The sequence below is a fragment of the Phyllopteryx taeniolatus genome, chromosome 21, assembly GCF_024500385.1.
Source record: "Phyllopteryx taeniolatus isolate TA_2022b chromosome 21, UOR_Ptae_1.2, whole genome shotgun sequence".
NCBI classification, from domain to species: Eukaryota; Metazoa; Chordata; class Actinopteri; order Syngnathiformes; family Syngnathidae; genus Phyllopteryx; species Phyllopteryx taeniolatus.
Window position 1 is genome coordinate 3,649,790 of NC_084522.1, and position 22,867 is coordinate 3,672,656.

Consider the following 22,867-nt stretch of genomic DNA (forward strand, 5'->3'; position numbering starts at 1 on the left):
AACAGAGTCGGAAGGAACTCGTCAAGTTTGACACTGCCACTCGGCGAGTGTCAAACCAACCTATAGTACAAAATCTGACCAAATTCCAATCAAGAATTCGGCATGTGTAAGTTTTTGTGGAGAATCATATTAAAATCTCGTGACTGTTTTGAATAGTTGTGTTGTACAAAAAAAATGCACAAAAATAAAGAAAACTCAAATGGTGGAAAGGAGAACGTTTTATTGGTGTCAGAGCGCCATTATCGTCGTCACAAGAAAAAAAAAAAAGGTGTCACCACGTCGCTAGGTGGCGCCGCAGGGAGTTGTAGTTCTCAAGAGTCACCAGTAGGGAACGTGGCCATCCACAAAGTTGTGAGAGGAAAACAAGGAGGCTGTGATTATCGTCGCCATGGTTACCTGCCAGGAGGCCACCATTTGCACCATGCGGAACACATCCAATATAGAAAAACGTCCGGAAAGTCTCAAACAATTGGGACCGACTTTCAAAATCCCCAAAAAAGAAAAGTCGTTCGCACACACACACATGGCTTCCCCGCCGCCGCCTTCCGAGCATGAAAACGCTCCGGAACATTCCTAATTCAAAGTCCCAAGTTGCCGTTTCTGTACTAAATATATTCCACCTACAAAAGTGGACAACCATGTTGGAAGTGCAGCACCCAGAATGCACTTGGGCTCCATGGAATTCAAGTGAATTGAGGGAATAACAGGAAGTGGAAGAAGAAAAAACAAGCACAATACAAGCTGAGAACATTTTTCAACTTTTTTTTTTTTTTTTTTTTTTTTACCTTTCAGGCTTCGTTTGGTTTTTGGTCTCCCCACAAAAAAAAAAAAAAAAAAAAAGAAACACTCGAGTGAGCGCGTGTGGTGAAGATGATCCCAGCTGATTTGTGGCTAAATAAAGCAATCGTCAATCAACCAATCAAAAGACAGATCCGACAACAATTCCCACCTTGCAACGTCAACAAGCCACAAAATTTGCAAGCAAATGTTCCATTTCTTTTTTTTTTTTTTTGCTTAGAATTTTTCTAAATATGTGTATTTAATAACTCAGACAAAAATACCTGAGAAAAATGACCCAAAAAAAGGATTTGTTTTTCCTCTGTAATATATTCATTTATGTATATTACAACGAGAATCACATTTCAAGCATATATCATATACACATACTGTTTATATATATATATATATATATATATATATATATATATATATAGTGAGAGTAGAAGAGTACAGTATTAGTAGGGAGCATCCATCATGGCTGGAAAGGTTTGAAGGTAGGAGGTATAGACGTGTAAATCTAGATACGCTTTCATCGATACACAAAGAGAAGATCAACTCAAACACAAACAAAGGATTAATAGGCAGTTCAAAATGTGTGTGTGTGTGAGTGTGTGTGTCAGGTGAAGGCCCGTTTCAGATCAGCACCATCGAAGTCCAAAACAACAATGACGTGTATATGAGTGTGTGTTTGTGTCTGTGCGTGTGTAAATATCTATGGTGCGTGTGTGTGCATGTATAGTATGTTTGTGTGTGTTTCTGAGTGTTGTGCTCGCACGTGTACAATTGTACACAGGAATAGTAAAATGCAAAGGTGCCGATCAAAAGTGTCGGCCGTGCACTGCGTCTGTTACCGTGGCGACCCGCGAGCCAATCAGACACGGCGAAAGAAATCGCTCAAAAAAGAAAAGAAAGAAAAACAACGAGCGTCTGATCTCCGAACTCCTTCTCACCTCTCGCAATGGTTACTAAGCCCCGCCTCTTGCACCGTATGAAATCCCTGATTGGACGAGATACATTCTGTTCCGCCTCCACCGGCTAGATTCTTTGACGTCGGGTGACCGGTTGCCGCCTGGCGTAGAAAATCTAGAAAAGTCCTGCTGGCCTGCTCGTAGAAAAATAGACATCCATCTCCCGGCCGCCGGCCGCCACGCTTCCTGTCTTTCCGCTTGAAAAATAGACTTTGACATGTAGAAAAGAACGCGACCAAACATTAAAGTGACGGCTCGGACGTGAGCGGCCGCATGGAGTGGGCCGCATGGCGTTGCCGTATACCGTGGGCACATAGCGTAGACTTTCGCATAGAAAAGAACACGAAGCGAGCGGATGCGGTATGTCAGACGTGTGTGGAAAATCCAGATCAGGGACTGGTAAAGTGGGAGTGCGCTATGGCACCATGGCCGCATAGCGTTGCCATGTAATGTTGCCGCATAGCGTGGCCACATAGCTCTACCGCACATTGCGACATAGCATTGCCGCATAGCTTTGCCCTACAACGTTGACATATACTTTTGTGTCATTGCGTTGCAGCATAGCGTTGCAACGTAGTGTATGCGCGTAGCATTCTCACAAACGTAGCCCCATAGCGTCGCCGCATAGCAACTTCCACTAAAGTGCTGCTGTTGTTAAATTGAATGGTTGCCGCTTGAAAAATAGACTTTGCCATGTAGGGGGAAAAAAAACACGACGTGATCGGACGCCGTACGTGGGACATGTGGGAATTACGGGGTGGACAGTTAGAGCGAGCTACGGTGACACGTTAAAAAACGCGCAGCGCCGCGTAGCGTTTTCCTCCTGCGGTTGTCGGACTTCCACTAAAGTGCTGCTGTTGTTAGGGTTGACTGGTTGCCGTCCGTCCTCCTCCTCCGCCGTCTCCTCGCGGGCGTCCCGCTCACAGGTCGCCGTGCCGACTCTCGTACTTGTTGATGATGTTCCGGCAGCGTCCGAGCTCCTTGCGCATGTCGGCCACCTCCAGGCGCAGCGCGGCGTTCTCGCGCTCTAGGAAGGCGGCGCGCACCGAAATCTGGTTCTCCTTCAGGCGGCGGGCGTCACGCGAGCGCTTGGCCGCTTCGTTGTTCTTGACGCGCCGGCTCCAGTACTTCTCATCCTGGCGGGGTTGGGGGTGGGGGTTGCGGTATGTGTGGGGGGGTGTGGTGGGAAGGAAGTGGGAGGGAGACACACAGGGGCGAAGTGGGAGGGGGAACGGCATGAGGGTCAGTTATGTGATGAGGGGGAGGAGCGGGGAGGAGGCAAAAAACTCAGAAGGTGCTAATGCTAATGTTTTTCTAGCTATCAATCTGTCATTCAATTGTCCAACTGTATTATATATTAGTGCTTGGACTCGCCGTCTAAATCCCAAGTCACAATTCGCACTGACAGTAACAAATAACTAGCGAATCATCATGGAGTCATTCGTCCTTGTACTATTCCAAAATAAAGACGACAAATGAAAACTCCAATTTGATTATTTGAAAACTATCTGTCGCGCCCTGGTTGCTGTTTTTTTGGGGTCACAGATTTTGTCACAACACTAGAAAGAGAGTACACTGATGCCGTTTAGCAACAAGAAGCAAGCAAAAATGTCACGCAAAAAGATATTGCCAAAACGCTTCTCTTCAGCTTACACTGGCTTACTTTAACCAGGATCCCTTGCAGCATCGTGGCCGTGGTCTATTTTGCCCCGTCTCGGTGCCGTAAAATGCATAAATCCATGCTGGCTGGCTGCCAACATCTGCCTCTATTAAGCCAGCTAGTTAGCTTAGCGGCTAGTTAGCATAGCGGCTCGTTAGCGGTAGCTGGCTAGCTATCACCAATCATCTGCCATGATGTATTGAATGAATCTCGCATAACTTTATCCAGTACAACTGCCGTGGTTGCAGACTGCCACGAACATCCATGAAGCTCCTCATGTATGTCTGTCTGTCTGTCTGTCTGTCTGTCATCCTTCCACTGATCTATCTATGTACCAGCCAGGACACATGTCATGCAGCTTAGCGTTGCAAAGGATTGTGGGAGTTGTAGTACCTTCTGCTCAATGGGCACAAGCATCTTGCGCGCCTTCTTGATCATGGGCTGCGGTTTGAGCTCCTCGTCACTGAAGCAGTGCCTCCGCGGGTCGAACGCCTCCTGGCCCGGGACGCTGGACAGAGCCACGTCCGCCGGGTCGGGGTCAAAGTTGACCTGGATGTCACCGTTGCCGTTGGCCGTCGCCGCCGCCGTGGACGCCACGGCCGGGACAGAAGGGCCGCTGGAGGAGGGGGACGCGTCCTGGCCCACCACCTGACCACCTGGAACGGCACCGCGAGAGGGCGTGAGTCACCTGACTTTACACTCCGTACCACTGGGGGTCGCCAGTCACACTATGGCTTCATTTTCAAATCAATGACTATTGCATATCCTTTATGTATTGATTTATTGTATTATATTTTTTGGTCGCTTTGCACTTTTTCACTCTCTACCACCAGGTGTCGCCATAACTTTTAAAAGGACTCCTTTTAAAAATGTATTTATTTTAAATTTTATGCATAATTAATTCATATATTGAATAATTTTATTTTAGATTTTTTTTTATTTACATTGTGGGTTTGCCTTTCTCACTACATGCAGTACTGAAAGATGGACAGACAGATGGAAAGATGAACAGATGAGAGAGAGCGAGAAAGAGAGAGAGAGAGCGAATGATTTATTTTCCACCAATGGGTGTCGCCAGAGTCACACTATAGCTTCCTCTTTTGAGTCATAGCATTTATTTTATAGCACCAATTGGATTTATTCTATATTATCAATGGCTTTACTTATAATTTCATTGATATTGTTGGACTTTATTTTCTTTTTCTCATGATCTGATCTTTTCATTTCACTTCCTACCACTTTGTGGCCACAAACCCGGGGCGAGGGGGCGTTTGTATTGAACTTTGAAAATTTGAAATCCATGCAGAATGTGCACATTTTCGACATGTTACCAGCACGTGGAAATCATGAGGAGATTTGATCAAGTGTCGAGTGCGACACACGCGCGACGGAACGCAGGTGTCGTTTCGGAGGCGCCGCACCTGTGTCAAATGTTCGGAATTAAGACCATCGTTAAACAAACGCAGCAAACAACAACACCGACACCCCCGTTCTGGTTGGGAATCGATGTTTCCAGGGCAACCGTGAGCTTGCTGTTGATGCGACTGCTTTGAAGGCCTCCACCTGTGTGTGTGTGCGTGCGCGGACTTTTCACAGCAATCCGCACGTGCACGCCGGCCTCTTCATCCGCCTCCGCACACTTGCCGCTCCATCTGTTTGTCTGTGCATCATCCTCATCATCATCACCCTCTTCATCATCCTCGCATCTGGTCCTAGCTCATCCTGACTAAGTCGAATCTTACAGTTTGCCTGTTTGCCGGAGTACCTACAGAAACCCCACGCAAGCATGTGGAGAAATGTTTTTTCTTTTTCTTTTTATTTGTTTTTTCAAACGTTTTCATTTTTCGTTTTGTTTTTGTCTTTTTTTGGGGGGGGGGGGGCAACCCCAAAAATGCGTATTGGTGCACGAGAGGAAGCACAAGCGTCAACTGGGATAATTCGCTTGCACAAGTGTGCAGACCTGCTCATAACTGGCATGCGGCTATGTTGAGAATGAATAAATCACATCTGATTTGAAAGCAAAAAAAACATAAAAAATGAAATAAAATCAGGAAAAGCCTACTAGAACAACAGGCGTTTTTGGGGGGCTAATCAGAGGCACTTTAAATGGTGGCAGGTGAGTGGTGACTTCCATTTAACATGAGTTTGAATGAGAACATCCCCAGTTCTAAGAGGGTGTGTACACTTGTGCAACCACATTATCTCAAAATAAACCGATTTTCACTTCCACTATAAAAGAGTTCTTTTTTTTCAATTGAGTTGTACAGGTTATAGGTCACATTTATCGTGGTCTCATTTGTTTTTTTAATGACAAGAAAAAAAACTGGCATTTGTACAGGGGTGTGTAGACTTTTTATAGGCACTGTAAAAGTAAGGTGGGTTTTTACAGTTGCTATCATTAGATAATTTACCATTTTGGGAAACTATTTTGTGGCAATTCATCAAAATAGCTCAGTAAAAAATAATAATTTTTACGTTTTACTTTTGCACTTGAAAAGTACATTTCAGAGTCTTTGACTTAAGTATTTTTACTTTTCCACTTTTTTACTCAAAACGTACATTCCGCAGTATGTACTTTTAAAATTGTACTTAATTAATTGATTTCATTTTTTTTAAACAAGAAAACTACATTTTAGAGTCTGTGCTTTTTTGATGTTTACTTTTTTGTCTGTATTTCTTCTTAGGTACAAAGTGTGAGTACTTTTGCACCCTATGACCCCCGCGCGCACACACAGGTGACACGCCCAGCAGTTGCGCTCCTGTCAACACAGCGAGTCGAAGTTATGTCGTCAGCGTGTGGACACGCGAGTGTTCCCTCCTTCATCCCTCTCTCGCTTCCTCCCCTCGCACGACCTCGCCGCACATTTTGCCCGTGCGCATGTAAACGAGCTGAGTGACATCACCGCACACGCCCCTGACACGTATGACATGTGACGGGTGACGTGCCGCGGCTTTAGAGGTCAATCAGAGGTGAGCTCGTGCACGATTAAGAAATGAATGAATGAATGAATGAATTAATTAACAAGTATTAATATTAAAAGATACACTAATGATGTAACGATATGCATGTCGCTCATTCAATAATTGGTTAAGCGATTTATCGTAAATCATCAAATAAATATGAGTAAAATACATTTTACAGACACATTTTGACAGAACTGCTTAGTTAATTGTAATTAAAGTAAGTATAAATAATACAGCAAAGAAGGGTAATGAATTATTTTATTATTATAAGTGGTTAATTGGTTTCTTGTAAAGGAACTAATCTTACACATACTTTTTAAAATTAAATAAGTGGTTAATGAATTATAAATAGTTATTATAAAAAAATAAGGATGAATTATTTCATCCTTAGAATCTTTTTAAGAAATTATTGTAAACATCTCTGTATTTTTACTCTTTTATTATACATTTCTCCCAAATTGTCCCAATAAATTCACCACATGCAAACATATTTTACATATTTACCTCCTTCTTCCATAATTCGTGGCTGATTTAAACCATTGCAACATCAAAATGTTCAGCTCATTCAGGAAATCGATCCTTTTAGTATCCCACTCTTCCCACGACTAAACGTACCCATGTACCTCTGTGCATTTCATTTCTGCCTTTGTTCAGTCACACGCTCAACATTTGTCCCTTTGCGTTTCACTCCGCAGCATTTCAATCAGGCAGCATTCTACTTGTGATTACATTCTGATTCTGAAATGGAATGCATTTGGAGCCCATCCAGGTCATGTGACCAGCGCTCCCGTGCAAAGAGAAGCTGGCTTGCCTCTTTTCCTCCCTCCCTCCCTCCCTCCTCCCCAACCACCCGTCCCCTCGCGGGCTCCCTGCAGCGGCACGTGACGTGGCGCCGGCACATGGCCCGAGCGTGTGAGGCGGGCGGAGAGCACACATTTCAAAACATGCAAAGCCAACTCGCTCTCCTCGCCTTCCTCTCGTCACAGTGAGGCTGCGTTAACTCTTGCCATCATCCCCGCTTCCCTGAGGGAGGTAACACCAGCAGACTATGTTGGACTCAAACCACTTAAAGGCCGGTACGCGCGTGAAGACGATCTGGCAGTTTTTGTCCCGATTTTGTGTCTCACCCACCGTGGACGTCAAACGCCAAACGCTTTTGTATCATAAGATTATCCTATAAGATGATACTGAGGTGTGTTAAGAGTGGATTTGTCCCGACTTCACGGGTGATATGCTCTAGTCCAGACCAATCCGCGATTAAAAAAATTCAATAAACGTATATTTTAACAACAGCGTTCAGCCAAACCAAACCATTTCGTCGAAGGCCTGGTGCGCACGTAACGATTTTTATGTTATCTGCCACTGACCCCACACATGAAGATGAAAAAAAAAAAAGGTTTGGTCGTATTGTGTGTGGTGTGCTCCGATAATCTCAACACATAACACCCACACGCGCCCTCGGTCCCGACCCGGACGAAACAGATCCACTTTTAACGCACCTCAGACCTAAGGATCAACTTATCGGATAATTTTGCGAGACATAAGATTGTCTGGTGTTTGGCGTCCTTGGTTGGGAAGGGGCAAAAATTGGTACAAAACAGCCCCATTGTCTTTATGTGTGTTAACAAAAGTCCACTAGCTTAGTGCTAACATATAATGTAAAATACCATAGAGTGGCTAGCGAAAATTAGCATTGGGTAATTCTAAACCTTCAAACAACTGCTTGTCATTCGAGTCTTCCAACCGGGAAAGTCAACGCTGAACATGCATCGCACGTCATCATCATCATCATCAACCATCATCATCATCATCATCATCCTAATCATTAGAAACAAGGTTGTAGGCCATCTTTTATCCTTTATAGGGCTATCTATCTATCTATCTATCTATCTATCTATCTAATTCTCTCTCTCTCGCCATAGTAACACTTCAGCAAGCGAGCGCTGCTTCCACCGCGGGGACTTCTGGCTCGATGCTTCATATTGCGTTCCGTCACGTGTTCACAGTGCACGCGCACGCACACACACACATACTTGTGTATTCTCTGAGTCAGACTGCAGTACCTTTTCTATTTCTCTGCTTTGTGTGATGCACACTCAACCAATCTTAACCTCAGAATACATAAACGTACACAGCATTGTACATGACGTTGTACACAATTTCTCATACAATGTTGGACAGAATATTGTAGAAAATGTTATAATATGCAATAGTGTACACATAGTGCGCACAATGCTGTATACAGTGTTGTGTACAATGGCTTTCGACACATCAGGGTGGGACAAGTGAGTGTCGGGTATTAACTTTGCACATTAGTCACGGCTTTAGGCTGTTCGCTTACGCACGACCTATGTTACACTTAGACCGGTACTCAGACAGCAGCCCCACCTGACCCACGACCCCCTGTCCTGTACCGTCCTGTGCTATACGATCCTGTACCGTCCCTGTGATCGATGAGCTGTTCGGCAATGTTGACTTCGTAGCAAGTCACTCACCATGTAGACACTCAGGTCCTCCCATCATCCCTTGCTGCTGAGGCGGCGGGGGTTGGACGGTTTCCAGTCCCAGCAGGGAGGACGAGGAGGATGAGGAGGACATGGAGGAAGAGGACGAGCACGGCGAAGGAGAGCTGGGTGGGCACTGCGAGCTCTGATTGGGCACCGCCGACTGGGAGCTCTGATGAGACACAAAACAAAAACGGGTTTGCTGTTATCGTCCTCTTGTTTGCACACAAATTCTTTGCAGGGGTTTTGGCACTCAGTAGCCACTCCCAACACAATCTGCTAGCGCTGGATGGAACACGACCCCTGTCCTGTCCTGCCCTCTCTCATCCATTCCTGATCCGTCATTTTGTGTCCAGTCCTGTCTTATTCCACCCATCCTGCCCTTTCTCGTCCTGTCCTGCCCCTACAAGACCTACCCTTTCTCATCCTGTCCTGTCCATCCCATCCTTTGACATTCTGTCCTTCCTTGTCCCGACCTTTCCTTTCTTGTCCTTCCCCGTCTCGTACCATCCTGTCCTGTCAATCCCTGTCTCACCCATTCCTGATCCATCCTGCCCTGACCCATCTTGTACCATCCTTTTGTGTCCTGTCCTGTCCAGTGCCATCCTCCCCTTTGACATTCTGCCTTGTCCCAACCTTTCCTGTGCCGCCATTAACTTCCCCATCTTGTCCTGTCCTGTCCCATTCTTTCCTATCCAATCCTGTCCTTTCGCATCCATCCTTCCCTGTCCCCTCCTTTCCTGTCCCAGCCTGTCTCGTCCAGCCCAGTACCACCACGTCGTGCCCCATCTTGTCTCAATCCTGTCGTGTCCTTTCTCATCCCATTCCATCCCACCCTGTCTTGTCCTGTCCCATTCCGCCCTGTCCTGAAGTATCTCCCACTTTCCTACCTGCGAGGGGATCTGCGCGCTAGCCGAGCTGGGCCCGTTGCCGTGCATGCCCATTCCGTTTTCGGTCAGGAACTCCTCCAGGTCCATGTACTGCAGCTGGAACAGGCCGCCGTCACAGGGCAGCGTCCGCTCCCACAGCAGCGGGCCCAGGAAGGCCGACTGGGAATTGGGCCGCAGGGCGCCGGAGCCCAGGGCGCCGGGCCCGCCGGCACCGCCGGCCAATCCCAACGAGTCTTCATCCGAGTCCAAAGGTTTATTTTTATCTGGTCAGGAGGAAAGATTGTCACTGGTTAGCATTGTCAATTGTTTGTCTCTGAGTGCCTTGACATTGCCTTGCAACCGTGTTGTATAGACTCCGGAAACTGAAAATCATTTTTCGGTGTCGTTGTAATGTATCATGGGATGTTGCTTTGCTAGTCATGGTCATTGTTGAGACCTTTTCAAGATGTGTTGTGAGATACCTAGCATGTCGTACGTGGCAGTGTGACTACATTCAAATCGCATGTCCCTGCCAACTCGCTGCAGACACAACGGAAAGACCTACGATAAGAATATAGACGCTAGATCTAGATCTAGATTCTAGATTTAGCCTCAGCACGGATCGTACGCTGACCCTTGAAACGTGTGGCAATAACGCAACGCTAAGTAAGCGCGTGCGTCCAGCAGCTGGGAGCGCAGACATAGAGCACCGGCAGGAAATCGGAAAGGATTAAATGTGGCAAACGCACGGGAGAGATTACGGCTTCGGCGGCGCAGGCCTCCGTAATCTCGCTTTCTTCATCGCCGTCAAGCGCGCCAGCCGATGTTGGCACGTGTAGACAAACGACAGATTGGTTGCCGCTGTGCTGCCGTTTGAATATCAATAATCCCGAACAAATCCGACAGCGTCAATCAAAAGTGAAGGACGAGGAGTCATCGTAACAAAAACGTCGATGTCAGCGACAACTCGATGACCGTGCGTGGTCGACATGTCACACACACACACACATCGGCGCTCGTGTTGCATTCAAGGCCACTGAGGGGATTAGGATTCATATTCATATTTACTTATTGGTCGCGATTCGCCGTGATGAATGCGTTTGACTTTGTGTGCCGAGCAGGAAGTGTGCAAATGTGAGCTTGTTCATGCAAATTAGAGCTCGGACACGTGTCAAGCCGAGCGTGACGAAAGAGAGCGGGGAGAGGAAGAGGACGATGAGGAGGAAGAAGAGGAAGAGGAGAGGGGGTGTGTTTACAATTGTGTGTGTGTGTGTGCGTGTGTACATTTGTGTTTGTCTGCATGTACAATTGTGTGTCTGTGTACAGTTGTGTGTTTGGGTGCGTGTATTTTTGTGTTTGTGTACATTTGTGTTTACATTTTTATTTGTGTGTACATTTGTGTTTGTGTGCGCGTACAATTATGTTCACGTGTACATTTGTGCATGTGTGTTTGCGTACATTTGTCCCTGTGTGTACATTTGTGTTCGTGTGCGTGTACAATTGTGTGCATGTGTTTATTTGTGTGTGTGTGTTTGTGTAAAGTTGTGAAAGCGTACAGTTGTATTTGTGTACATTTGTATTTGTGTGTACATTTGTGTTTGTATGCGTGTACAATTTTGTTTGTGTGTACGTTTGAATGTGTGTGTGTGTGTGTGCACATTTCTTTTTGTGTGTACATTTGTGTTGTGTACAATTTATGTATGTGGACATTTGTGTGTGTATGTGTTTGTACATGCGTGTGCATGTGTGTGTGTAGCCAGACAGTTATAGTTCCCATATCGACATACAATGAACTGATTGCCACACACACACGCGCACACACAGTGCGTCTAACGTTCCACCTCCCAACTATGTAACTGTTGTTTTTTACTGATACTGTCCCTTTAAGAGTAACGGCGACACACGTGCACGAGCACACAGACACTCTCACCTTTCATCTCGCAGCAGTCTTTGGTGCCTCGCTGGTCGGCCTTGATTGGCAGCTGGAGGAGGGACTTGAGGTTGGTCATCGACGTCAGGTGCCCGCCCGGGGGGCCACTCGAGGCCGGGGTGGGGGCCCCGAACTGGGGGCTGGCCCCTGCCGCGGGAAGATCCGGCGGCAGGAGCTGAGCGAGAGGTCTGGACATAACTTCCGAGAGTGTGTGTGTGTGTGGGGGGGGGGGGGCAGTGGGCGACCTGTCCAAAATCAAAATAATCCAATTAGCGCGCCGTCAAAACGATGCGCGCGCACGTCGAAAGAAGAGGAAGAAGAAGAAGCGTTCTTCTTATCTCCACAACGGCCCCATGGCTGCTAAGACCCCCCCCCCCCCGACCCCCACCCCCCGGGTGCTCCCCGCCCCTCCGTCCCTGCTCTCCCCGCCGAGCGTGCGCTGGATCTCCGGGACGCGCGGCCACTCAAGCGCCCCTCCGCCCGGTGGGCATCGACGCCTCCTCGTGCACGTGAGAGTGGGCGACAAGATTGGCAAAAGTGCACCCCACCCCCCCAAAAAACAAAAAAAAAAAAGGGAAAAAAAGACAGAAAGCGTAAAAATGTGTGACCATAAAGACGACACAAATAAAAAGAAAAACAACACGCGAGAGTGAGCGAGATGGATGGATGCTGCTCACAGCTCCAATGCGCGCTCTCTCTTTCTCTCTCTCTCTCTCTCTCTCTTGCTGTCAGCTGGAACCAACACGAGCCGCTCCTGTGACGTCACAGCTCACGGGGAAGGACTGGTTTGAATACGACGGCCACGCCCCCTCGCTGCGTTCAGGGTGCAAGAAAAGATGGGAAAGAGCAAAAGAGCAAATGTAAATCATGAAATTTACTTATATAAATTTTACATGCTTTTGAGTCATTAATTTTTTAATAATTTCTAAAATTATTTATTTTAAATCATATCAAGTTTACATTTACAAGTACCATTATTGTGTTTATTTGTATTAAATTATTGCATAGAAAAAATAAAACGGCAAATATTTTGACAACAATAACAATGCGTCACCCTTTTGTTTTTAATTTGGCGAAAGCCTTTTGTCCCACATGGGTGAAAGGCAACACAAGATTTCCGGAAGCCGCTCGAGTAGAAGGCCACGCCCCCATGTGGAAGCCCTTCCGTGATTGGTTGTAATACACCACGCCCCCCTTGAAAAATTAAAACAGAATGTCAAGTGTTTAAATCCAAATTCACATTTTCACACACGCACACACACACAAACTGTACACTCATACACACAAAAACACGCAATTCACACACATTAATGTACATAGACACACGATTTACACGAATACACAATCATGTACGTACACATCTTCATACACAATACCACACACACATTCCCACTTATGTACTTATAAGTCACACAAACACGCACTCACAGGTGCACACACGTAAACACACATTGATGCACAAATTCTCACACATACACGTACTCACTCATGCGTGCATACACACATCACACACACTTAGCTACACACGAACACGTCACACACACTCACGTACACACGCGCGCATAAACACACGACCAGGTCCACACACAACGTGAGAGGACAGAAGGGAAAACACACGCTTGTTACGTCACAGTGCGTGCAAACAAACGCCGCCGCCATGTTGGCGCGCTTCCGTCCACTTGGATACAACGACGCGCGTTCACATGCGAGGGGGGGGAAGAAGAAGAAGGCGCCGCGCGCACCCGCGACTCGTCCCCGCTGTTCTCCCGCCAAGTGTCAGCGATGGGAGCGAGCACGTGTCGGCCGCACGCCTCGCGCTGATTGGCTGAATGTAGGTCACTCCCGGAGTCTCTGACGGCCTCCCCATTGGAGGAAAATAGGTCACGCCCCGCCCACCGTGTTCCCCATGCTACGGCCACGTGACCGGCAGGGAGCCTGCGTGCGAGGAAGCGACGAAACGTGAAAAAAACCAAAACAACAGCTAAACGACAACATTGAAGTATCTGTGTGCAACATTCACTTAAATGTGAAAGTAAGAAGGCACACTTTTATTGTCAACATTTCTAATCTTTACGTTAAATATCAGTACGGCACTTAGAAGTAGTGGTTGGCACGTCTGGATCGCAGGTGAGAGATTCTGGGTTCGACTCTTAACTCAGGTGGATGTTTCCTACCACATTCCCAAAACATGTTAGCTTCATTCAAGACCCAAAAAATTGTACACAGGTTCTTGATAAATAAAAATGTTTGGCTTCCTAGCTAACCTTGAATTTATACTATCACCTAAAAAGAATCCTTAGCCTTAAGTATAATGGAAATGACTTTTATAGATATTTTTTTCTCATTTTTAAATATGTATTTGCATACTGAATGCAATTAGTATCAATCTATTCAATATATAGCAACTGAATTCGTACTGATCTCTATATTTTGTATACTACATTTGAGTGTATGTTACAGCTCTCACGTCACGTGCTCTAGTATTGTTTTGACCATTTTTTTTTTTTTTTTTTTTAAACGTGCCAGCTGCTGCACTGCATTCTGGGAACGTCCAACAATTCTTAGAAGGACCCAGAAGTTGTCGATGAGGATGCAACCAGCTGACGTCACTTGACAGGATTGTGCGAGTGGTAGTACGAGGACAAAATAGTCGCGCACGCGCACGCAGCATTTCATTTCAAATCAGCTGTCGTGTCTTCTCCAGATGAAAAAGTAAATCAGCGGGGGGTGGGGAGGAAATCTTACTAAAATGGCGTCATCTGGTGGCCAATATTTGCCATTGTAGCATTTTGAACTGTTAAATGAAAACATTTCCATTCATAATCTTATGACTATAAAGACTTTTTTTAAACATGGTTGGGACAATTTGGGGGGGAAAAGGGCAACTTTTGATCTTTCAAATGGAGAGTTAGTTCGGCATAAAAGAAAAGCAGCACAAAAGTTAAAATATGCATGTAAAATGTTCAATAAAAGGATACTAATTTTTTTATTTCTATGTATAAATCATTAGTTGGCCCATTTAGAAAAATGTTTTAGTTTTCTAATTTATTTTTATCTTTTATTTATTATTTATTAAGTATTTTAATACTTAACTACAATAAACCCTTGAGACCGACTGAAGAAGTGTAAAACTAAAAGTCACTCGTTTGCATTTGACTATGATAATCAATTTAATTATAAAGATTTACTAAATATCAAACGTGTGTGTAAAGTACGATTTTCCGAAGATTTTATTTACAGTAAATTGATCGACCAATTATTTAATCAAACGCACATGAATACATTTTAATGAACACATTTTAGGTAATAATTTGAAAAAAATGACCGCAACCTCCCAAAACTGAAGCGTGGATGCAGAAGCTACAGTTTCCGAATAAAATAAAGCCTGTACTTGTAAAACTAGTTTCTTTTGAGGACGATTTAGAGCTTCTGTTAAGCGTTTATTTAAATAATTATTTTTTTTGTAAAATCAAAACTACTCCCTTGAACGCACCTCACTATTGACAAAAAACCCAGATGTGATTTTTACAATTGACTTTTTTTAATTTGATTTGAGGGGTCTTCAACAAGTCACTTTTTATACAAAGAAAATAAGTCATTTAGTAATAATATTACGTTTTAGTTGTACAGAAACAAAACAAAAAGGTTGAACAATGTGAACAGGAGCTTAGTCAAAACTGTGTGCACGCTTTAGTTACAAAAAGTGTCGCACACAGGGAAAAGAATAATTCCCCCCCCCCCCCACCCACCATTTTACAAACACACCCTAACCCCCGACGTCAACCCTCACAATACCGACACCCATAGAAGAAAAGGATACTTGGGGAGTAAAAAACAGCAAGTCGTCAATATATAATAAAATATAATCGGGAATTATATCGATACACTCCGGGTTATTTCTACATAAACAGTTTGGAAGGCTCTCTTAAAAAAAAGTCAATTTTTTTTTTTTTTTTTTTTTAAACAAAAATGTTTCAGTCACGTCACCTTTTTTCAACAAACAATAATTATAATAATAATAATAACAATAATAAGGCATCTGAACTGTGCTGGAAAGTCGGGAGGATTTCATGACAAGAGCAACAGTGTTTGTTAAAAACAGAACAAAAAAAAGAACGTACACAGGACAGACAATAGTGTTTACATGTGACACAAAAACGGTGTGTGTGTGTGTGTCTCTGTGTGCGTGCTGATGTGTGTCCGTGTGTCTTCAGTCCATGTGTGTTTCCATTTTCTGTCCATGTGTTTGTGTTAAACTGTGTGTGTGTGTGCGTGCATGTGTGTGTGTGTGAACGGTTACAGCTGCTACTCAAAGTGTCATGTGACCAGTTGGTCATGTGCCTTTGCAGAATGTTTTGGAGTCGTGAGAAACCTTTACCTCCTCCTTTTTCTTTTTCTTTTTCCACTCGCTTCTCAGATTGTTACAAAAAAGAAAAAGAAAAAAAGAATAAACAAAGTGACAACAAACTAATGGAACAAACAAATGAGTTGAGTTTTTAATTAGCGTACTCAGTCAGAACCGACGACCTCTCGTGCGGGACCAGAGCCGGCAGAGGTAGGTGCGCCGGCGGGCGGTCGCCGTGGGACGACGGGGAGGACTTCATCCTCGCGGGCGCCCATTCGCCGTCGGCCCACCGTCCCCCCAAAGCGGGGGCCCGGCACGAGAACTTGTGTCTCTCCAGGAGCCGCGGGTTCCAGAAGCGGCGTCGGCATTTGTGGCAGCGGAAGGTGGCGCTCTTGAGGTGCCGCCCGCGGTGTTTGAGGGCTTTGAGCAGGCTGCCGCTGCGCCGCGCGCAAACGGTGCAGTGCAGACGGGCGCGGTGACCCGAAGATCCGGCCGGGTGCCGGACGGCGCGGTGCAGCAGCAGGAAGCCCCTCCTGGCGTAGGTGGCGCTCGGGCAGACGGGGCACGGGAAGCGCTTGACGGCGACGTCCATGGACAGCAGTCCGCTGACTTTGACAGCGCCCCCGGACCAGGACCTGACCGCCGACACGCCTCCGCGCACCCTCAGTTGCGCCAGGAGCTTCTTCTTGTTGATCTGAGCCAGCAGTCGGCCCCTCCTCCTCCTCAGCAGCATCAACTTCCTGCGCGTTTCCTTGCTGAGCGGGACGCCCACCAGCTTCCCGTCCCTCATGATGCTGTGGATCACCACCCGCCTCTTCTTCTTGCGCCCTTTTCTGGTACTCTCCGACTGCTTTTTGGGCCGGTAGTGAAACGGGTGTTGAGGGTCTTGCTGCTGAGCGGGCGGCGCGGGGGCCTGGCTGGCCACGTGCTGCACGTAGCCGGAGCCCGAGTCGTAGAAGGCGGGCGAGTAACCGGGCGGTTGCGAGTGGTTGACCCGCTGGCCGTTGCGGTCGATGCCGTGCTGCGAGAGCTTGTGGCGCACCAGGCTGTTGGAGTAGGCGAAGGATTTACCGCAAACTTCGCAGCGAAACGACTTCTCCAGGCCCACGCCGCCGCCGTGCACCGTCTGCTGGTGCGCCGTCAGATGGAAATAATGGCGGAAGGATTTCCAGCACACCGTGCAGGTGTAGAGCCTCTGGGAGGGGGTCCCGGACGTGGGCGACTTCTCCTCTTGGGAGCAAGACGAGAAAAAGTCAGAGTTTCCCTGGTTGGAGACCTGTCCGATGGCAGCGGCGGCGGCGGCGGCGGCTCCTTTGACTCTTCTGCCCTGGTTGTCGATCTCGCCCCTGCGGTGCAGCTTGCCGTGTCTGACGAGGCTCTGAGCGTAGGCGAACATTTTCCCGCACAGGTTGCACTTGTAGTTCTTCTGGCCCGAGTGCACCGTCAGATGTTTGGTGAGGTGGAAAGGTTCTCGGAACATTTTGCCACAAATGTCGCAGGCGTGAGGCTTCTCGCCCGTGTGGACCCGATTGTGGCGCCGCAGCGTCTCAGCCCGCCGGAAGCGCTTGCCGCAGAGCTGACACCCGTAGGGCCGTTCCGTGCCGTCGCCGGGCTGCGCGGGACCACGCCGCCTCCTGACGACGGAGTCGGGGTCTCGCTTCTCTCGGGGCTTGCGGGGCCTCCGGGGCTTGGCGTGCAGCTGGCTGTGGTGCGACAACGGCACGGTGGACCCGTTGATACTTTGCGAGGACGACGGCCCGCCCAGGTTACCGAACCCCAAACCCCCCAGCAGACCGCCAATGATGTCCCTTCTTTCTCCGTCCCTGCCTTCAGTGTTGATGTCGCACGAGGCCGCCGCCGCAGCAGCGATGGCCGACATGGCGCTGCTGGTGACCTCGTCCTCAGAATCGTCCAATAGGGAGGAGAGAGGAAGGTGCGGCTGCTGGTGGTGGTGCTGCTGCTGCTGACTCTGCGGGTGGGGGTGAAGGGTTGGCGCTAATGGGGCCTTCCGAAGCGTTTGGTTGCTCATGTCGCCAGAGAGGGCGGCGTCCGGCGTGTAGAGCGACGACGCCTGCGAGCGCCTGTAGTCGTCGTCGTAGGACGCCTGGCCGGGGTAGCGACTTCTCGAGTAGTCGCCGGTGTATTTATCGTTGGGAACGACGGCGTTCTGATTCGAAAGCCGCATTTTGCCGCCACCGCCGGCGCTCGGGTTGGACGAGCCGGCGCGGTTCTTCGAACTCCGAGGAGGTTTTCCACAGGCGCCCGAGGCGGCGTGGTTGAGGAGGGAGGTGCTTTCGCGGAAGCAGCGTCCACACGCCGGGCAGCGGAACGGCTTTTCGTCGTGGATCTTCTCGTGCCGTGTGAGCGACTCGCGGCGGTTGAAGGACTTCTGGCAAATGTTGCAAATGAACGGCCGGTTCTCCGAGTGCGTGACGCTGTGTTGGATCAGGTGCCCTCGCTTCTTGAACCTTTTCCCGCAGTCGCCGCAGCAGAAGATCCTCTCCGGGCTCGGCGACGTGCAGTCCGACTTCCTGCTTTGGGTGTCGGGCGTCACGCCGTGGCTGCGCAGGTGCCGCCGCAGGCTGGAGAGATGCGTGAAGGTTTTCCCGCACTCTCCGCAGTGATAGAGGGATTCCGATTCGGGTTGCCCCGACGAGTTTCCGCTGCGGTTTTCTCTGGTTTTGGGCAAGTGCTGGTCGCCGTCTACTAGCAAGGAGGCGGAGGTGGAGGTGGAGGAGGACGGGGCGGACGAAGAGGAGGAGGAGGAGGAGGAGACGGCGGAGGACGACGGGTGTTGCGAATGCGACGAGAGAAGAGACGAATGCTGCTGCTCGCTCATGCCGACGCTTCCGGAAGCTCCTCCGACCAGGCCCGAGGTGGCCGAGCCGTGACGATGGCTCGCCGCGCCGCCTTGAGCCTGACTCTCCGCCTTCCTCTGCGGCAGGTATCCCGCCATGGCTTTTTTCCGCCTGCTTCCGCCGCCAGAAAGCGACGAGGACGAGGCCTCCCCCGACTTGGCGCCGTCATCTTTGGGGAGGGACAAGTGGAGGGGCAGGGGGAGGGGGAGGCCCGCTTCCTGCTGCATGAGGGAAGCAATTTGATTGGACGACAGGACGGGAATGCTCTGAAAATCGAACCCCCCCAGGGGGGCGGGCTGGGGGGCCGGGTGCAGCGGGTGAGGGTGGTGGGAGTGGTTGTGGGGGTGAGATAAGGCGTGGGGGGTCAGCTGCTGCTGCTGCTGCGGGGCTTGCGGGGCCGAGTGGCTGTGGGAGGAGTGCAGGCCGGGGGGCGGGGCCAAAGACGAGTTGGACTCGGAGGATCCCTGGCCGAGACCCAGACCCAAGTGGTTGTGAGTGCCCTGCTGGACCAGGAACTGCTCCAGGCTGCTGTTGGCGGGTACTCCCGACAGGAAGTATTGGTTAGCGGCGAGCATGCAGCTGAACTGCTGGTGGAGGCTGCGGGGGTCCGACTGGCCCACCAAGGGCACCGCCGCGCCGCCGGGGGGGTTGCCGGAGGCCGACACGGAGGTGGAGGTAGACGAAGAGGAGGAGGAGGGTCCGGGGGAGGGCTGCGGCACCGACAGGCCGGGATGCAGCGGAGGAGGCGGTGGCGCGGGGAGGACCCCGGCACCGCTGCCAGCGGCCCCCCCGCCAAAGTCAAAGCGTCCCATTCCCGAGTGCAGCTGCTCCTGCGCCAGCGCCGCCTCGGCCGGGTGGAACGGTCGCAGGAACTGCGGATATCCCGACGAGGAGCTCCCGCCGCCGCCGCCGCTCATCTTGCCGGACTTCCTGGAGCTGTGAGTCGACGACGACGACGAAGACGAGGACGACGACGACTGACTCTGGTGCGAGATGGATGGGGGAGGGGCGCCCATCTTGGCGAACAGGGAGGAGGAGTCGGCAAAGGCGTTACTCCGGGAGGCGGGCAGGGTCCCCAGGCCGAGGCCCGACAGCAGACCGCCGGACGTGTCGGCGGGGGACTGGTGCTGCTGCTGAAGCTGCACCTGCTGATGCTGAAGCTGCACCTGCTGCTGGTGGCTCAGCTGACGCTCTAAGCCCAGACCCTTGAACTGATGCGCCTGGTGTCCGCTCAGCATCTCCAGGATCTCCATGGGGTACTTGCTGAACTGGAACATCTCCCAAGCGAGCGATGGCCGAGCGGTCTCGGGGTCAAAGCGACCCCACGAGACCCTCGGGCAGAAAAGTCCACGCTTCCCAAGAGATCAACGTCTCATTTGCGCCGGCGAGGACTCTGACCGCTGCGGTCGTCAAGAGACCACATGAAACGTCGGTCCCGTTTCCTTCGGGATCCTGGAAGAGGGCAAACGTTCAAATGGCGGGAGGCTGAAGACCCGCTTTCCCGCAGAATTCTTTGGAGCGGTCTGCGGATTGACAAGCAAAACGAAAGGCTAACATGAAATATGTCTCACCGATATGCTGTTTTTGTGCCAAGTAACTAGCTTGAAGTGAGTTGAACAGCTTCACTGAGACAAAAGTAGCACTGTGCCACTATCGTATGGCATCCCGAGGCAATTACAAAACTTTTAGAAAAAGCAAAAAGCGGTGCAACACAGTATACACGTTTATCTGTTTGGGGTCAGGTGGTCCGCCTCCACGCATTCTGTTATATAATCCAGACCGCCGGGAATTTGGAATAGAATTCCCATTTGTTGGATTCATTTAGCCGTTTCTTCCTACAACTGGTTAACCGATTAACCCTCCCGTTATCTTTTGGGTCAATTGGACTAATTCAAAAGCTTGAATTATTTTTTTTTTTTTTAACAGGGTGCTGTTCTTATTTTTTGTTCTATAACAACTTTTTTTAATCATGACACTGTATTGATTATAATACAGTACTGACACAAGGAACTGGACTTTTGGGATGATTTTAAACAGCTGACTTAATTTCCAGGCGTTTCAACTAGGCGCATAAATAAAGAATTCAAAAAAATTCAAAATTCCAAAAACATGCAAGTGGGCACATTGACCCATGAACATTTTTGCTGTACCAAAGAAACAAATGTAACAGAAAGGTTCATTAAAATGATAGTACAGTTACAAAAGCTATTTTACATACTTGCATGCATTACGTTGTTTTTTCCCCCCTCTGTACTCGTATCTCACATTGATATACTGTAAACGTATGACTATATTGCAAATGCAGTTTAAAAGTTCCTGACTCCTCTGATACTGCCTGTGCTTTTGTGAACTTGCTCCTCTCTGTTCGCAGCCATGTTGTTAGTGGAAGCAGTGCATAACGATAGATAAATCTTCCATTGATCGGAGGTCAAGTCGCGGATAAATAATTCAATTTGTGAGCTCCATTCGATTACACGGGTCATGAGTTTTGTGTTGAAATGCTCAAAAAGTTGAAAGTACAAAAATCCTATTCACATTTAAGGGCGCACGTGGAAGTTATGCTTATTATGAAGCGGTCCTTGGACCCAAAAGATTTGTGAATCCCTTCTGTATGCACACGCGCTTCTAAATAATAATGTATAACGTATGATTTCAGAAAATAAATGGACTTCATTTACAGTTTACAAACTTGTGCTCTCTCTTTTTTCTTTAACCAGTGTCAGTCATGACAAGCTGTCAATCACAGCTTGCATCAGTGACCGCATCACTACTTACTGACCAACATTTTCATTTCTGTTGCCATCAACACAACTTTGGCCATCTAAGGGGGCGTTTGTTTGCCTCTCACCGGCTTGGTGTCGCTCTGCGGGGGTTCACGGAGGTTGATTTTTGGGGGTGACGACTGGGGCTTCGAGAGTAGCGGCTCTGCTCTCAGCTTGTTGGAGTCTCCTCCATCGAGCAGCCAGCGAGCTAAATGTGGGTCAAAAATGGTACAAAATATGAGTCCGAATGGCCAAATATATGAACAAAGCGCGTGTCAACTCGGTTGCAAAACGTACAATTCCAACACTACGTGAATAAAAACATACGAAAAGCACAGAAAAAGATGGAATCTGCGATGCTAATGCTAACAGCCTAGCCGAGCGGCTAGCTCCGGATTAGCCTGATGCTAACGGGCGAGCTAACCTTTCGCCACAGTAAAGAAAAAAAGAAAGTTCTTTTTTTTCTTTTTCTCTTTTTTTTTCAAACATTCTCACCTCTAAGTGTTCGTCAAGGGGGGGAGGGTGGTGGGTGTTACAAATCCTTTGAATAGTCCAACATGAGCGGCGAAAGAGGCGAGGGGTCTCTGCTGGGTGTCCGCGGGAGGCCTCGTTCCTTCGCGCCGCCCGGGCTAGCAGCGAGCTAGGCCTGCCTGGCGTCCACTCGGAGCCCGCTAACAAAAACGCTGCGGGCCGCTCAGCGCCGCCATTGTCTCCAGGCTCCGCGACGCCCGCGACCCCGCGAGCCCGCCGCCTTTCTTCCACCTTTCGGCCGTCTCGCGGCCGCCTGCCCGGGAGATGGGGAGGGAGGCCCCGGAGGCTGGGGGCTGCTCGCCTCTCGGTTCTCGCTCGCTTGTTCGGCGTCCGGAGCCCAGAAACGGTCGCTCCTTCCTGCGCGCGCGCTGGTTCCGTCCCGGTTGAAACGCCGTCCGCCGGCCGCGACCACCGCCCCGCTTTCACGCGCCTCACCGCTGACCCCTGCCTGCCTGCCCGGCTGCCAAATAGTGCGCCTCCTCTCGCCGCTTCGGTGCGCGTGCACGACGACGTTGGGCCTGTTGACACCGTGCGCGTGCGTGTGCTTATCCGTGTGTCGACACTGCGAATGGCAATAAATCAATTAAAGTAGGATTGATTGATTCGTGTGTGTGTGTGTGTGTTTTTTTTTTTTTACTAAATTGAATGGTTTTTGTTTTCATGAAGGAACCACGTCTGCCTCACATTCGAAAGGAT

General features: G+C 48.9%; 2 protein-coding genes across 2 annotated transcripts; both read right to left on the bottom strand.

The window, feature by feature from the left end:
- Positions 1-200: 200 nt before the first annotated feature.
- On the bottom strand, positions 201-12,430 carry dbpa (D site albumin promoter binding protein a). The gene is made up of 5 exons (XM_061760048.1): positions 11,676-12,430; positions 9,767-10,029; positions 8,868-9,048; positions 3,802-4,064; positions 201-2,884 (listed from the first exon to the last, which is right to left on the bottom strand). Exons 1-5 carry the CDS (start codon positions 11,869-11,871, stop codon positions 2,669-2,671), a joined length of 1,119 nt encoding a protein of 372 aa, XP_061616032.1. The 5' UTR covers positions 11,872-12,430; the 3' UTR covers positions 201-2,668.
- Positions 12,431-15,194: 2,764 nt separating this feature from the next.
- Positions 15,195-22,745, bottom strand: znf865 (zinc finger protein 865). Its single transcript, XM_061759735.1, has 3 exons — positions 22,136-22,745; positions 21,727-21,848; positions 15,195-20,401 (listed from the first exon to the last, which is right to left on the bottom strand). Exon 3 carries the CDS (start codon positions 20,153-20,155, stop codon positions 16,172-16,174), a length of 3,984 nt encoding a protein of 1,327 aa, XP_061615719.1. The 5' UTR covers positions 20,156-20,401; positions 21,727-21,848; positions 22,136-22,745; the 3' UTR covers positions 15,195-16,171.
- Positions 22,746-22,867: the final 122 nt, after the last annotated feature.

Excerpts from the sequence above, each read along its gene's own strand:
- dbpa (XM_061760048.1), bottom strand. The coding sequence starts at position 11,871 with ATGTCCAGACCTCTCGCTCAGCTCCTGCCGCCGGATCTTCCCGCGGCA. Across the intron at positions 9,049-9,766 it reads GCGCGCAGATCCCCTCGCAG|AGCTCCCAGTCGGCGGTGCC; the intron begins GTAGGAAAGTGG and ends GTGTCTCATCAG. Across the intron at positions 4,065-8,867 it reads AGGACCTGAGTGTCTACATG|GTGGTCAGGTGGTGGGCCAG; the intron begins GTGAGTGACTTG and ends GTGCCGTTCCAG.
- znf865 (XM_061759735.1), bottom strand. The coding sequence starts at position 20,155 with ATGTTCCAGTTCAGCAAGTACCCCATGGAGATCCTGGAGATGCTGAGC.